General features: G+C 38.2%; 1 protein-coding gene and 1 non-coding gene across 9 annotated transcripts in view; both read right to left on the bottom strand.

Annotated features, from left to right (window-relative positions):
• The window catches only part of ELF1 (E74 like ETS transcription factor 1), a 108,845-nt gene that overhangs the window by 40,317 nt on the left and 51,577 nt on the right, over positions 1 to 16,951 (bottom strand). For 7 of the 8 annotated variants that reach the window (XM_045978095.1, XM_045978094.1, XM_045978092.1 and 4 more), the window contains one exon: positions 7,091 to 7,379. In XM_045978095.1, coding sequence (XP_045834051.1) covers positions 7,091 to 7,162 — 72 coding nt within the window. In that variant the 5' untranslated portion in view covers positions 7,163 to 7,379. Of the gene's footprint in view, positions 1 to 7,090; positions 7,380 to 7,974; positions 7,994 to 16,951 lie in introns of those variants that run through there. The other variant, XM_045978093.1, reaches the window with a different exon arrangement.
• LOC123925328 lies at positions 4,967 to 5,112 on the bottom strand. Its single transcript, XR_006814949.1, has one exon. It is a non-coding gene; the product is annotated as a U4 spliceosomal RNA (small nuclear RNA).

Here is a 16,951-nt window from a genome sequence, read left to right as displayed (position 1 = left end):
AGACTAAGAAAAACTGTAAAAGAGAATAATAGTAAGTTCTTCCTCCTTCATAACAACCATCAGCTTCCTCACAGCCAATAGTTGGCAGGGAGCTAAGCCATGCCAAAGACTAGTTTATAGGCAGGGTTGTCAGTTACATAACCTGAAGAGGCCTCAGACCTTCCTTTTTTTTTTTTTTTTTTTTAAGATTTCCTTTATTTGTCAGAGAGAGAGAGAGAGTGCACACACAAGAATGGCTGGCAGAGGGAGAAGCCGGCTCCCTGCTGAGCAAGGAGCCCAATGTAGGACTCAATCCCAGGACCCTGGGATCATAACCTGAGCCAAAGGCAGACGCTTAATGACTGAGCCACTGAGGCATCCCAACCTCAGGCCTATTCAAAGTCAGACTTTTGCCAGGGCACCCAGATAACTCAATAAAGCATCCAACTCTTGATTGCAGCTCAAGTCATGATAGGGTTATCAGGCCCAACGCTTGGCATGCAGCCTGCTTAAGATTCTCTTTCTCTCTCCTTCTGCCCTTGCCCCCCCCACCCCTCCCAGCCCTGGTCTCTCATTCTCTCAAAACAAACAAACAAACAAAAAAACCTCCACAAAAAACTAAAGTCAGACTTTACCCAAATATAAGCAGGTCTGTACTGCGGGCTCAATGGCATAACCCCTTTGATAAAGCTTCCAAATGTACACAAACAAAACAAACAACCTCTGTATGTTAGTCTTTCAGAAGGCCAAAATTTAGTGGGTCTGATAAGTTTGATCTGCCAAGATTAAAAAAGAAGGCAATAGGAACAGGTAGATTGGCCCATATAACCACGAATTATATGTAAATAACAGAATTCCCTATGTCCATATACAGGTTAGTATCATTATTCCAACTTCCCTTCCTGAACAAGTTACACACAAAACATTTCGACTCATTCCTTCTATTCTAATTTTAAGGTACACTTCAATCCCCTGCCTAAGAGAATTGCTAAAAAATGGCCCGTAGGTGTGATCTATATTCTTATGTGCATTTTCTCAGTCTACAAAATACAACCTCATGATACAACCATGTCAAAACTCCCTCTGCAACTTGAAGGAATCTCCTGAGAAAAAGAAAAACTCTATGTGGATATTTACTTATTTATGATTTCAATGATTTTTTAAAAAAGATTTTATTTATCAGAGAGAGAGAGTATACATGTGCATTAGAGAGGGCGAGCATGAGCTGGGGGAGCAGGAGAGGGAGAAGGAGGCTCCCTGCTGAGCAAGGAGCCTGACACGGAGCCCAATCCCAAGACCCTAGGATCATGACCAAAGCTGAAGGCAGGCACTTTACCGAATGAATCAGCCAGGTGCCCCTCAATGGTAATTTCTGAAAGTTATCTGAGGTGGTACAATACCGCAGTTCTAAATACATAACAGAAAAAAGACTACATGAGAATTTCTTTCTCGTCTTAAAATTACGGTGATATGATCACACTGCCAACATACTAAGTGAGAAGGTGGACAAACACGTCCCAGAAAATGATATACTGTAGTCGAGAGGGTTTGGGGCAGAACATTACCTCTCATTCAAATGTCTTCTGATGTGATAAGGAACATAACCGAGCATATATATATATCCCACGTTATTTTTTTTAACGATTTTATTTATCTATTTATTTGACAGAGAGAGAGAGAGAGATCACAAGTAGGCAGAGAGAGAGGAAGGGAAGCAGGCTCCCTGCCTAGCAGAGAGCCCGATGTGGGGCTCTATCCCAGGACCCTGGGATCATGACCTGAGCTGAAGGCAGAGGCTTTAACCCACTGACCCAGGTGCCCCTATACCTGCAAAATGCAGTTCTAATGTAACTTCCACACTGAAGCTTTCCCAAAGTTAGAACGCAGTGATTCTCAAACACTCAAAACTGTATGACAATTACTGGGTATCTTGTTAAAAAGCCAGCAAAGCACTGTTTATCCTTTAGCCTCTAGGAATTAACAGTCAGAGCAAACTAATTTATACCCTAAGGAATGTCATAAGACCACCATCTTATATTGATAGGATTCTATAAAAATACTTGTTTCACTTTCCCATGCTTGTCACCAAGCTTCTCCCTAGTGAGCTAAGTCTGTTAAGCATAAATAACTATGATTTGCTAGGTTCTACTTTTAGAACCAACAACTGAAAAACCATATAACATAATATGTCAAAATTATAAAATGCATTAAACTACCAGTTGTTTTTCATTAAATTAACTTCTGCGCTATATGAGCATATAGTCAAGTTTCCTTCTCTTTAGAAACTCGTATCCACAGCCTTCAGATTTCTTCTTATTCTCATTCATTCCCCAGGCAAACATACCTGTTTAATAAGGTCAAACCAATGCACCTTCAAATAAAAGTACATACTGCAATTCAATACTGACGGTGTTGCTCTCCCACAGAACATCGTTGTCAGCTACAAATATTCCCAGATATAAACAGACATCAAGGGTAGACTTTTAAAAGTGGCTTGTCAGCTCCAATAATGCTGTTTCCTTTCCAACACTACCATCCTCCCACACCCATCTTTGCCCAAAGGAGTTCTTCCAGCAATTCTGAAAAGAGTACAAATCAATACAAGGGAAGACAATCAAGGTGGTGGCAACCAGACCTTAATGGTGTCAGTTTCTTTAGATGACATTTATAACCACAGACCGTAACTCAAAACAGGAAATGTATTCTAATCTGGTGTCTTCAGTGATTTTGTAAAGAACCAACTAAACCAATACAGGATCATAAAACAGAATTATTTTTTACAAAATTTATTTATTTATTTAGAGAAAGGAAGCATGTGTGTACCAGTGAAGGGAGGGGCAGAGGGAGAGGGAGCTAAGTGTGGAGGCTGACATGGGGCTAGATCCCAAGATCCTGAGATTATGACCCGAGTCAAAATTAAGAGTTGGTTGCTCAACCAACTGAGCCACCCAGGTACCCCCAACAGAATTATTTCAAATGACACAAATATTTTTTTTAATTTGAAAAGTTAAAATCCCAACAGTTTTATGTAACTTAAGAAGCTAATTCTAAAATTCATTCAAAACACTATACTAATTTTTTCATGCAGAGGAGAGAGGATATCTTATCAGATGTCAAATCTATAAAGTGATACTATTGGAAGCAATGTGATAGTAGCATAATAAAAACAAGTTAAATGGAATAAAATACACTAGCAAGTTCAAAACTAAAGTACATGTGGTAATTTAGTATAACAGAGATGGCAGTCTTAAGTGTGAAAATCATAAAATACTCAACAAATCATGAAGAGCCAACATCCCCATTGGTGGAAGAAGGCAGTTATCAGTTATACTTCACATTTTATAAAAATATATATGAAGTTATACTTCACATTTTATAAAAATATATTCCATATATACTGAGGGGTTAAACACATAAACTAGAAGAAAATATAAAATATTTAATATTAGTGTGAGGGAAGCTTTCCTAAGCAGAAACAAACAAAGGAAATTCTGGTAGATTTTATGACATATATAATTAAAATGCTAAAGGGTACAAGATATATTGTTAAAAGAGGATACCAGATAGGGAAAACATATCTGCACTCTGTGTCACAAAGAAAGCTAACCATTAACTATACAATGAATGAGTTAGAAGACAATGCATTATTCATAATATATAAAGAATTACTGGGCAAAAGAAGATTAAGAAGTAATTCAAAGGAAATTCAAATGAACAATAAATAAAGAACACCCCAACAATCTCATTACTAGCAATCAAGGAAATGCCAATTAAAATAGTAGAATATCATTTTCACCCAAAAGACTTACCAAAAGGGGAAAAAAAAAGGCTGTTAGTGACATTTTGGGACATATACTGTTAGTGGTAGTAGAAACAGATACAGACTTTTTGAAGAACAATTTGGTAGAATTTTATGCTCAGTATAAACTGAGTAAACTCAGTAAATCTACTTTTAGAAATCTTAATGAAATAATCATACAAGTGTACAAAGATACACGTGTGTGTGTACAGTAACGAAACAAGAGTGCTCGGGCATGGTTCTAAGAACTTTATATAGATCAACTCACTTAATTCTCACAATAACCCTACAATATAGGGTCTGGTATTATCATTCCCATCTTGCAGATAGGGAAACCAAGGCAGAGAGTGGTTAAGTAATCTGTCCAAAGTCACAGAGATAATAAGCGGCGCGAGGAGTCAAACCCAGATGTTCTGACTCCAGCATCTGAGCTCTTAACTGCTATAGGTCTACTGCCTCCCAAATGAGGACGTCCACTGCAATCTTGTTTATAAGAGCAAAATACTGGTAAGTCTGTCTTGTCCATGATCAAAGATCGGTAAACTAATAATGATCAGCAATCACGTAGAAAAAATAAGTGATGCAGAGCCAGCACACACACACATATTTACAATACAGTAAGTGAAAGTAAGTAACAAAAAAGGTTTAGCGTACTTTCATTTGTATCTTAAAAACAACCTCTTTATGTAGGTTTGTATGTACATACAGTGTTCTTTTTTGGGGGTCTTTGTCTAAAAATTAAACATCAAATGTTAATAATGGTGTCTTTTGGGGAGAAATGGATTAGGCAGGAAGGGTAAAAACATATTTTTATATTAGGTGCCTTCTTTTGCAATTGGCATGTTATTACTTTTAGATCAAAAACAAATCTAACTGGGGGCCTGAGCCAGTTAAGCCTCTGCATTCAGCTCAGGTCACGATCCCGTGATCGAGCAAGGAATCTGCTTCTCCCTCTGCCTCTCCCCCAGCTCGTTCTCTTTCTCTCAAAATAAATAAATAAATCTTAAAACAACAACAAATCTAACAAGCAAATGAGGAAGTAGAACCATGATGCCAGTAGTAAGACTGACACGACTGGATCTGCCCCATATGAATCAGTGAAGTTTGCTGTGCTCGTGGCCATAGGCTGGACGACGCTAAACCTGCCAAGTTTTGACACTGATTATAAAACAGTGAATTATTATATAAACTCATTGGAAGAGTATCACTAATGAGAGTCAAACTGCTTGGGTTCAAATTGCAACTCCACTACTGACTAGGTTTAGTGTTTCAATTAGCAATAATCGCGCCTCGGATAAACCTCATTGGCTACGATACTGCCACTGCGCAAAGCTAGCTTTAGTGTTTCAAGCAAATCATTTAACCTCTGTCTCATTTTCCTCATCATAAAAGGGGGATAATACTATTTGTCTCCGGTCTAATATTTGTAAAGTTCTTTTAATAATACCTGCAGAAAACAAATATTTATAACAATGTATACACTCATTTTGATGAAAATAACAAGGAAAAAAATGTATGAGCACTCTGATGTTACGCTTAAGCATCATTTCCCTATCCAAAGACATTAATAACCTCTGTGAGATAAATTAAGGGTATCACACAGATTAAGGGTAAGCGCGAAACTAGTTTTAAGGATATGTAGACATGGGTACGAATACTGCACCATGATGTAAAATGTGCTTCTCACAGTCAGAAGAGTGTCAAAGCACTGCACAGAGCACACCAGTAAGTGGCTTCGAGCTCTGTCCTCTGTGGCCACACAGAGAACAAACCTCACCACAGTGAGCCTGGACTCTTTCATCACGAGGGCTGTACAGTAAACACACGGTTTGCAAACCTTAACATACAGAGAAATATCCTATTTTAAAGCAAATTCAAAATACTTTCTTTCCTAAAATATCCTTTCTATTGTCTCTAGATTAAATCCATGTACCCATTAATATTTTTAATTGGGACCAAGCAATCCTCCCCCTCAAACTTTTTTCCTTCCCAGCCAAAGCTCATCTTGATTTTAAGATACCTCAATGCAAATTCTCATCTTTTGTAGGTTTACTTAGGAATTTTTAATCCTGTCACCTCAAAAGACAATAAACAGCAAAGAAATATAATGCCCCGCCCAAAGTAAGAATAATCTTATTATCTGTCATAACTATGTTTCTAGAATAACAATATGATATATTGTAATTGGCCTATTAATGTTAGATATTTGGGATTTGGCTTATTTCAGTATCTAAATCAATTTATTCAGCATATTTTAAACCTAAACGTCCTCAAAATGTTTTTGCCAGTATACCGAGTCTAACACAGCATTTCTCCCAATTATGTATTACATCTTCACATAACCTATCTAAAATGATGTAAATTAGGGACTCCTGGGTGGCTTAGTCGGTTAAGTGTCTGTGTTTGGCTCAGGTCATGATCCCAGGGTCCTGGGCTACTTGCTCAGCCAAGAACCTGCTTCTCCCTCTCTCTCTGCCTGCTTCTCCCCCACTTATGATCTCTCTCTCTCTCTGTGCCAAATAAATAAAATCTTTAAAAAAATTTTTAAAATAAAATGAAGTAAATTGTAAAGTCCAAAGAACCTCTAGCACCCCTCCCCCCTGAAGTGGGGAGGAGCAGGGAGACTAGAACTAACTTAGATCCTTTTTCTCTTGGATCTTCTTCCCATTCTAGAAAGAGTAACTGGAATATCACTGAATGTAAACTCAGTGAAAGCCAATTTAGAAATTCTTCAGTTCGATCCTCCCATTTAACAGATGATGCAATCTAGACCTGGAGAAGTTAAGTGACTTCCTCAGAATCATGTGCTTTGGACTGAAGCAATACATGATTATGGGACTGCTAACATCTCTCCATCCACTTGGAAAACTAGCCCAGGATTATAAATACTAATTAACCACATGCATTTAAACTGCAGAACTGCAAGCAACTAATACAACCACAAGTCCTGTATTACAAAAAAAAATGTCTTGTTGGTATGTCCTCTAGAACTTTTCAAATCACTTAAGTACTCTGAAATAACTACTTAAGGTATTTAATTTACTGCTAAGTCTCATTTTACAAAAAACAAAAAAAAGTTTAACCCTGAAATTATTACTTCCTTGTCCCATATCAAAGCTAAGGATTAAACTCTTTGACAAATTAGCTAGTACTTAAAACACAGGATCACAATTATCATCAAATTTTTAGTATCTACATTTTTACATTAATAAAGTTTCTCCTACTGTCTTTTAAAGTAAATAATTTTCTGTTGCAAATGGAAGAATAATAATAATAAACTTATAAAAATCCAATTTTCTCTGGGTTTCATACCTGTTGTTCATCCTCCATGACGTTACTAGCAAATTCAAATACTAGGTCGTTCTGTTGGACAACAGCAGCCATAATAAAGCATTCCCCTTAGATCCACATGAGAAAAATTCCAAGCAGGTTCAAGTATGAGGCAGCAGAATCCAGTGACCAATTTGGGTAAAAAACCCTCAGCTAAGTCTGTGAAGTTACTGTAAACCAGGTTTTCTTTAGGGATGGTGCTCCAAATTTTCTTGGTTAACTGATATTTTAGTCAAATAGAGGCAATTTTTCTTCTCTAGAACTTCTTGGCCTAAAAAATAGAAGTTTAAATTAGTTATGAAAAAAGCAATCATGCCCATTTAGAATGTAACAATAAATACTGAGGACAGTATCTCCAATGTATTTTTTTTGTTAATGTTTTTAAACAAAACTAACATGACTGATGAACACAGGCTTTTTCTTTTTAAGTTGGATATATATTTTCTTCGAAGATTTCATTTTTGCTAAGATAAAATCGCTTCTCATTTCTCAAAGTGCAGCCATTCTCTCTTCTTCCCTGATCCCAGTTAAACTACAGTTAAAGTACCAAATACTTAAAAAAAAAAAAATCCACCCAGCAATAACTAGGTTTGTAATTGCAATAAAGGACATATAAACAATTTCCTTCTTGCCAGTAACCCGGCAAACCGCACAGGAATTGCTACTCCATGAGTAATTTCATCTGTATATTTTTTGCCTTAGGAGAAACACATACAGTACCCTGTTATGCCTAATATACATAAGCATTTAAATCTAATACTTTAAAGTTTAGTAAGTACTATTTTAAGAGCTTTAAAAAATAAATAGATAATAAAGTCCATTCTTTCTGTTCTTTAAAAAGGTTTCTGATAAGTAGAATGTTTTACCATGCTTAAGCCTGTCTTCAGTGGCTTCTTTTTTAATGCACTGAAATGTATCCTTATCTCTAGCACAGGCTTGCAAGCAACAGGAAGGAAACGGCACTTGACCACGTCATGGCAAATTAAAACATGCAAAGAACTGCACTTTACAATAGTCGAAAAACAGAAACGCAACTTAAGAGTGAAAACAATTTCACAGTGGAGGGAGAAATGCTTAAAAAGTGCCTGTCAAAGATGTTTCCTATTCAAAAAAAAAAAGTTACAAATGTAGAAGAAAAAAATTTTTTAATTCATCACAATTTTATGAAATACTGTGTACGTTTATGGCTATAAATGTGATATGAAATGACAAAGATTACAAAAAAATTATCACATTAAAGTACATCTAGTTCTTGGAAACAGCATTTACAATTTTAGTTTCAAAAGAGACAAATTAGAAAATGAAGCTGAGCTGGTCAATTAGTTTCCCTGAAAACTTAAATCCAGCTAGCATATGCCAGCCGAATTAAATAGTCAATTTCCTAATTTCAGTAAAGCTGATTCCCTATATACTCTGGGCCCTACTGGTCATCATGGATAACTGTAATTTTCCTAACTGGGATCAAAATAAAATAAGGTTTAAGAATCCAACTCAGGGGACGTCTGGGTGGCTCAGTGGGTTAAAGCCTCTGCTTTCGGCTCTGGTCATGATCCCAGGGTCCTGGGATGGAGCCCCACCTCAGGCTCTCTGCTCAGCAGGGAGCCTGCTTCCCTCCTCTCTCTCTCTGCCTGCCTCTCTGTCTACTTATGAGCTCTCTCTGTCAAATAAATAAATAAAATCTTAAAAAAAAAAAAAAAGAATCCAACTCAGGTGCTACTTCTATTCATTGAACTGATTCTAACCCAGCAGTCTCCCACATCTATTCCACCCCACCTCTTTCAATAATGAGTTCAACTCCAGTACTAGAAAAGGATTTTTATTTTTAGCACATTCAAGTAGTTTTTCAGCAATGCACCATAACTGGAGGGGACAACAATGCACTGACTTAAACTGAACACGGACAGACATATAAGCATAAGACAAACATTTGGTTTTAGACAAATGTTACTTACAATCTTTCCCCTTAAATTATTACCCAATCTCATTCTTCTGTACTGTACTTGCTTTCTTATGGTCTCCCCCACTTTTTAAAAAGATTTTATTGATTTGAGAGAGAGATAACAAAGGCATGGAGGAGGGGCAGAGAGAGGCAGATGCAGACTCCTCACTGAGCAGGGAGCCTGATGCGGGGCTCTACCCTAGGACCCTGGGATCATGACCTGAGCTGAAGGCAGACACTTAACCAACTGAGCCACTTATGTGCCCCCTTCTTATGTTCCTTCACACAGACTGTATTCATTCTTGCCTCTCTTCTTAAATACTACGTATTCCCCATTCCCAAAATACCTCTCCCTCCTCAGGATCCATTCACATCTTTCTCACTCAAGTATCAAGTCCCGTTTCTTTCATAAACCTCTCAAATCTCTACACCTCCACCTACTGGAATCACTCCCTTCAGAAATACAGCACTTCCGGTCCGCTAAGTTAGCACTATTGAAAATTATTTCACATTTGAAAATTACGTCTCCCTAATTCAACTGAATAAATGTTTGAGTGCCTGTTATTTTAAGAGCAATATGCCAGAGAGCAAAATAGAGCAAATCCTCTCTGGGGAAGTAACCATTGTCTAAAATTCCTTCTGTACCTAACAAACCTGTGTGCCCACAGTAATAGTAAAAAGGATTATACTGGGGTGCCAGGGGGGCTCTTGGGTCATGATCTCAGGGTCCTGGGATTGAGCCTGTGCCTGGTTCTCTGCTCAGAGGGAAGTCGGCTTCTCCCTCTCTCTCTGCCCCTCCCCCTGTTTGTGCCCTCTCTCTCTCAAATAAATACAATCTTTAAAAAGAAAATATAACCAGAATCAAGGGATGTTTCCTGGTAACAAAAGTTTCTCTGTAAAAGGTATAGATTCCAAAAGGCCCATTCCAAATCCATTTATTTGTAAATACAAAGTGACTCTCTACCAGTGACCAATTGAACACATCTATGTAAAGTTAAGTTTCACTTTCTTTTCCACGGCAATCGTATACCTTTTCTTAGCATTTCCACGCTATTATGTGTTAATAAATGTTCGAAAATGTCAAAAATAAGTAATCAACATACCCACACCTTCCAATACACACTAACACCCAGAGTAATAAACCACAACTGAAATGAGTGTCCATGATCACTAAGCCAGTTGTTAGGATAGAAAGAGACACCTTCAGTCTGGTGGGTAGCTTTTGCCCATTTTTATAGAGAAGTTCACAAACTGAAAATGTGTAAGAAAAGCTTTGGAATTACTTTACTGGCCTAATCAGGTCTCTTACCCTCTTGTCTTCTCTCCTTCCCATGCCTTCTTCTCTCTGTAGTTACATAGCCTATGGCACCAAGAGGGGTCTTGGGAAGAAATTTCCTGATTCTGAATCTAGAGGCATCACCCAAACATATTAGAGATACTTAAAGAACAAAGCTCCATTGCATCACAATCTTTTCAGTAATAGAAGAGACTGAACAGGGGCACCTGGGTGGCTCAGTCGGTTAAAGCCTCTGCCTTCAGCTCAGGTCATGATCCCAAGGTCCTGGGATCAAGCCCTGCATCGGGCTCTCTGCTCAGCGGGGAGCCTGCTTCCGCCTCTCTCTCTCTCTCTCTCTCTCTCTCTGCCTGCCTCTCTGCCTACTTGTGATCTCTGTCAAATAAATAAATAAAATCTTAAAAAAAAAAAAAAAGAAGAGACTGAACACCTAGATCAATGATCCAGTTTTTCATGAATAAACTGAGTCCCTGTGCCCAAGGTCTCACTATCTGAAGGCTTAACACCTCTGCAAAGAGATCCCTCACCTCCCAAATCAGGACTCTGCCCAGGGCAACAGTACACGGCTTTGCCTCTAAAACTACCCAAGTCCTCTGTGCTCTGATAGTTTGAAACACAGATTTCTAAGTAAATAAATATATATATCTCAAATTGGGGGGAAAATTTTCCATCTCAAGTTCAGCTCCTCATCTCCAAATCCAGTCATTATATTAGAGAAGTTCACATTGGTGCCCCTCAGAGTCAATGTGTCTAAAACATATCTCAAATGGAACTTACATTTTATTCCTCAAAGTTGCTCTAGTATGAAAAAAGACATGAGTACTCAGAATGAAGAGAAAAAGGTGTTTTTTTGCTTTACCCTAACAAATTACAAGGTCTTCAGTTAACTGTAAGTATTATAACCATTAACTATACGTATGATATTCAGGAACACTCTGCGTCATTAGTAATTCTCAAACCTACTTCATTTTCAAAGTGTCACTTAGTCTTTATAAAATAACAAGAAAAAATATAAGTGAACACCATTTATTCAACACAGGCATAAATAGCTATCTTATTTGCTCAACTACGGGAAGTCACCTAGTTGAACAACCATTGAATAGTAAAAACTCCCCAAGTTGGCTCTCGTGTCTTTCAACTGGATCAGATCACATTCTTCTTGTCCCAGGAGACATGCCACAGGAGGGTCTCAAAAATAAGGTTCCTACTTTTTTATCACCAAAATAAGCTGCAGAGTTATGGTCAAATTATAAAGCACGCAAAATAGTTAAAACAGCACAAACTCTGGAGTCAGACCACCTGGATCTGAATCTTCTGCTCTGTGACCTTGGACAAGATACTCTGTGTCAGTGTTCCCTTTCTGTAAAATAGGTAGAAAATATTATACCAACATCCAGAGTTGCTGTGAAGATGGGATACAAACTCCATGTACAGAATGCCTGGCAGATAACTTTTGTTCCATAAACATTAGCTTCATTACAGCTTTGGCACAATGCAAGAAACGAGTAACAGGTGCGTGCCACGTGACTGAATCGTCCTTCAGTCTCATTTCCATACTCTCTGGGAGTCTCCTTGACCACAGCTATTTGCTAGACTCCAACAGAGAATACTATATAGCCGTTATCAACAAAAGTATAATTCTATCCCAGTGCCTGAAAATTTGGCACCTACCTGATAAATCCAGCTGCTTCTAGGCTTGGACCTCACCCTGTCTGGCAAGTTTCCCCTAACACAAAGTTCCATTATGTCCCTGTTCCAAACAAAATGAATTTACTGATTGTAAACACAAACCCTCAGCGGCATTGATGGCTCCTACAACCAATTCAAATAGTTTATTTTGTTTATTATAAAGTATTTCAGTTATTATAAAAACATGACAATCAAAATCAGTTTTTAACTTCTCATACCTGCTTTTTTCATCCCTGCTTGAACATAAATTTAAGTTTCCTTCAAAGGGGCTTTAAACACAAGGGTCTAAAAATCTATTAATTCATAATGACATTTAAAAACAAATCATTGCTACCCTTTGGAAGTTACCAGGCCATCAACTCATTACACTAAAAAGGAAAATTAGTAAATAAAAGGTATGACAAAAATGTTTTGAACAATTTCTAGCCCAAAGGAGGTAAAATACACCAGCTTAGAGCAATGGGGTGATCGAAAGAATACCTTTAATAAAGTATGCAGACACTGCTTACATTTATGTTTATATGCACATTTATAAAGTTGAAAGTAATTAAAGAACTGGAATTCTGTAGTAACTCCAGATACCAGATGCTGAATATCTGAACAGAAAGTATTTTTATATGAAGTGATAACCTAATAAAAGGCCCTTTTCAACATATAGACATACACAACATAAGAAAAGCAAGCATATTTGGAAAAACCATTACCTTAGAAGAAACACAGTAGAAATGAAAGGAAATCAAGTAAGAAAAGTAAGAGGGAAAAAAAGCTAGGTAAATTAAAATGAGAAGCAAGCAATAAACTCATAAACTGTAACGACTGGGATTCTTGTGTGATATACTACAGTCAGGACTTTTCATGTGTTTTCTAATACAGTAGAATGCTTTACACATTAGCTCCAGAAGAAATGAAAACAATAAATCGGCGGTACCAAGATAAATTCTGTACAATCATCCCAGGGCCTGTCTGTTCTCAATCTAAAAAGTGTGGAATTACACAATTTTTTTTTTTTAAAGATTTATTTATTTGACAGATAGAGATCACAAGTAGGCAGAGAGAGAGAGAGGAGGAAGCAGGCTCCCCACTAAGCAGAGAGCCCGATGCGGGGCTCGATCCCAGGACCCTGGGATCATGACCTGAGCTGAAGGCAGAGGCTTTAACCCGCTGAGCCACCCAGGCGCCCCGGAATTACACAATTTTAAAGCTGAAAAAAAACCTAAGGATTACCTAAATCAACACAGTCACTGACCAGCTAAAGAATTTGGGCCTGGCACTATCTGACTTGTCCAAGGTCACAAAGAAAGTTAGTGGCAAAGAAAGCAAGAGAGGCCCAAATTCCCAGCCCCATTCTCTTACTCATGCCCCTGTATTTACATTAATGAATCTCATCAGTATTGTTCTTTGGCAGAGTATCTGGAAAGGAAGAAATCTTTTACACAAGCATCTGCAGCGATCTCTGCACTATCCTGTGCAAACTTCTGATAAACGTAGTAAATCATTTTTAATCATATTTTTACCTGGAACAAATTTAAGTACAGGAGTTTGTAGATTTCTATTATTGTTTTAAATCTTAAAGTTTTACTATTATTATTTTTTCCCAAGCTCTATCATATCATACCCTTTGCTTTACCTTCACTTAGCCAAGAGAGTGAAAACATTAATAAACCTTTTTTTTCAAAGATTATTTGTTTATTTGAGAGAGAGAACACGCATACACACAGAAGGAGAAGGAGAAGCAGACTCCCCTCTGGGCAGGGAGCCTGACCCAGAACTAGATCCCTGGACCTTGGGATCATGACCGTCATGACGTTCACGGGACTGAGCCACGCAGGCGCCCCTTTAGAAACCTTTTCATAAAAAGCTACCACAACTTAATAATTAATGAAAATACTTGACCAAATTTTAACTAATATTATTCTTGTTAATTCTTTGAATACAGTATTATTATCACTTAAATTTTTAAAAATGTGAATATGGAAAAAATGATTTAAAAAACACACCACAATGTAGTTACAGTTAAGTAACCAGATTTGAACTTCCCCAAACGTGGTTGGTCTCTCGTTCCTAGCAAATAAGAAAGAACAAAAAAAGGCACCAATTGTAAAATAAATCTCACTGTATTAGCACTAACTCATGTACTCTATACACAACACAGAAGTTAAAAAATACAAGTCAATGTCACAAGAGGAATAAATCATTCCCCAGTGCATTGAGGGGTCTCATAGCTTAGTTCAAAAAGAAAATGTTTCAAAAAAATGAAAAAGAAAGACTTTCTATGTCCCTACCTTTTATTTCAAATATTCAAAGGATTTAAGAAAATTTAGGAGAAGTTTAAAAATATGTCCTTGAAACCATACTAGTACCAATATCTTCTAAATAGCTATTCTGCCTAAAACACCTTTCACTGCAGTTTGGGGTGGGGGAGAGGGGGAAGGGGAAATGAAGTGCCTAGCCTAGAACTTTTCGAAAAATATAGTTTTACTTTTGTGTGAATGATGCACAAACTGGTGTTTTTGGTCAGGCTTCTGGTGACATAAGCAAAGCTGAAGCAGGCCTTGGAAAACATGAAGAAGCTCATCTTACCTCAAGCACCGTAAGGTAAAAACAGACACACACACAGTCAATATGATCAAGTCAAGCGGCTGACTTCTCTATGCTTGCGTCTTTTTGCTGACACCCAGATGTTCACTTCCAGGACTCCAAGGGCAGGCTGCAATTACTCACTGCCTAGACCTGAAATTCCGGTTCTTTCACATTGTTCTCCACTTCCATTCTTGGCCACCCCGGCCCACCTGGTGTCAGGTTACACTCAGGCAGCATTTATAGCACCTTGCAAAACAGCCAAACAGATCACATACCTAGACCTGTCAATACCTGCGGTCTCAAGATTAACCCTTTTTCTGTACGTGTTCTGCAGATGAGAGAATTTAAAACCAAAGGGAGATACCCAACAGTAATCAGATAGTGTTTTAACCTCTGTCCTTAAAAAAAAAAAAAAAAAAATTACTCCTTTCCCTTCTCAAAAAAAGTTGAAAGTGATAATGATCAAAATGTCATTAATGGATGCTTTTTATTATATAGATAAACTGAAGGAACTTTCTTCCTTCCAGCACCCAAAACCTGAACTCTGACAGAAACACACCTGTCCAGGAAACACGAACATGCTCCAATGGGCTTATCAGCAAAGCCAGAAAATCTCTCTATAACAAGCAAGAGTCAACTTGCAGGGAAATTCTGTTTCGTTTCTGGGGTTGTTTATTCCCCGGTTAATATATTCATCCTCTTAGAAGATGCTAGAACAATGGTTCCCCCACCTGAACACACAGCAGGTTTCCATCAGTAACAATGTTTCACTCTGGTCCAGACTGCAGGAGAAAAGCCAGGGACTGGTAGTTTGAAAGTCCCCCAGAGATTTTACTGCATGCCATGCCTCCCCCCACCTCCAACTCCCACACAACACTCTTCCAGAAGAAACTGTATTGTCATAAGAAGTTTGACTCTTAAGGAGAGATGTACTGTCCCTCCAGTTTGCCACCTTTACCCTAGCTTCCCTCCAGGCCTTCTTCATCCAGTCAAAGGAACAGCTTAATAAAAATAAAAATATCAGCAACTTACCTCTTTACTCAAAACTACTTCACTACTTATAGGAAAAACTTCAAACCCATGAACAGGGATTAGTGGGGTTCTTCCTTGTGTTGTGAAAGGCTGATCATATTTATAAAGCAGAACAGCTGAACAGAATAAGGACTGAAAGAGTGAACAAGAATATTCCATGGACCAAGTTTAAAAGTATACCTCTGCCATATTACTACTCTTCACACCCAACTTGGAAAGGGGTATTCCAGGGGCTCCTGGGTGACTCAGTCGGTTAAGCAGCTGCCTTTGGCTCAGGTCATGATCCCAGGGTCCTGGGATTGAGCCCCATGTCTGGCTCCCTGCTCAGCGGAGAGCCTGTTTCTCCCTCTCCCTCTGCCTGCCATTCAGCCTATTTGTGTTCTCTCTATCTCTCTGTCAAATAAATAAAGTTTTTAAAAAGAAAAAAGAAGTATTCCAGCATTTCTGCATTTTATAGTCTTCATGGTCCCCTGACCTCACCCCAATATTAAAGAAGCCAAAATTAGCCCTGCCCCATCCCCCCATCCCAACCCCATATGCACTACCCTTTCTCAGACTTCTCTCTGTGCTCACTGCCATGCTCAATCCAGATCTCTCCAAACATTCTTGGATGATCACAATCTTTTATACCTGTGCATTTTCAAAATCACAGTGGGAACAGACTTACAAGTATAAACTCGAGAGAAGTAAAATGTTTTCACCTTTTCCCAAGTTACCAAGTTTGATGGAGTTTAAGATTCCTTGTACACAAAACCCCTGCTCCCCACATGTGAGAAGACCTCTTATGATCTAATGACCTTCATTTTTCATAGCATTACCTCTTTTCGTCTTTAAATAATAGGAAACTATCTTTTTTTTTTTAAATATTTTATTTATTTGACAGAGAGAAATCACAACTAGGCAGAGAGGCGGGCAGAGAGAGAGGAGGAAGCAGGCTCCCCGCGGAGTAGAGAGCCCGATGATGCGATGATGATGCGGGGCTCAATCCCAGGACCCTGGGGTCATGACCTGAGCCAAAGGCAGAGGCTTTAACCCACTGAGCCACCCAGGTGCCCCAGTAATAGGAAACTATCTTAAGAAAGTTTAGATTTAATCAAACCTGGTGTTCCATGTCAAGATCCTTAAAATGGGATTCTTCCCATTTTATTCTCACAGCTATCTGGCAATCACCTCAGATTCTAAATTCAATGGCACCAAAAAACTAGAGGCAGCAAAACCACAGATGAGAGATAAGAAAGTAGACGGACAGGGCTTAGTACTATAACAGACATAAAATATAGATATGTAATATTTATAAATTATGCATGTA

This window comes from Meles meles, chromosome 14 (assembly GCF_922984935.1).
Source record: "Meles meles chromosome 14, mMelMel3.1 paternal haplotype, whole genome shotgun sequence".
NCBI classification, from domain to species: domain Eukaryota; kingdom Metazoa; phylum Chordata; class Mammalia; order Carnivora; family Mustelidae; genus Meles; species Meles meles.
The sequence above is the reverse complement of the archived record's forward strand: the minus strand, read 5'-3'. Positions and strand labels throughout refer to the sequence as shown.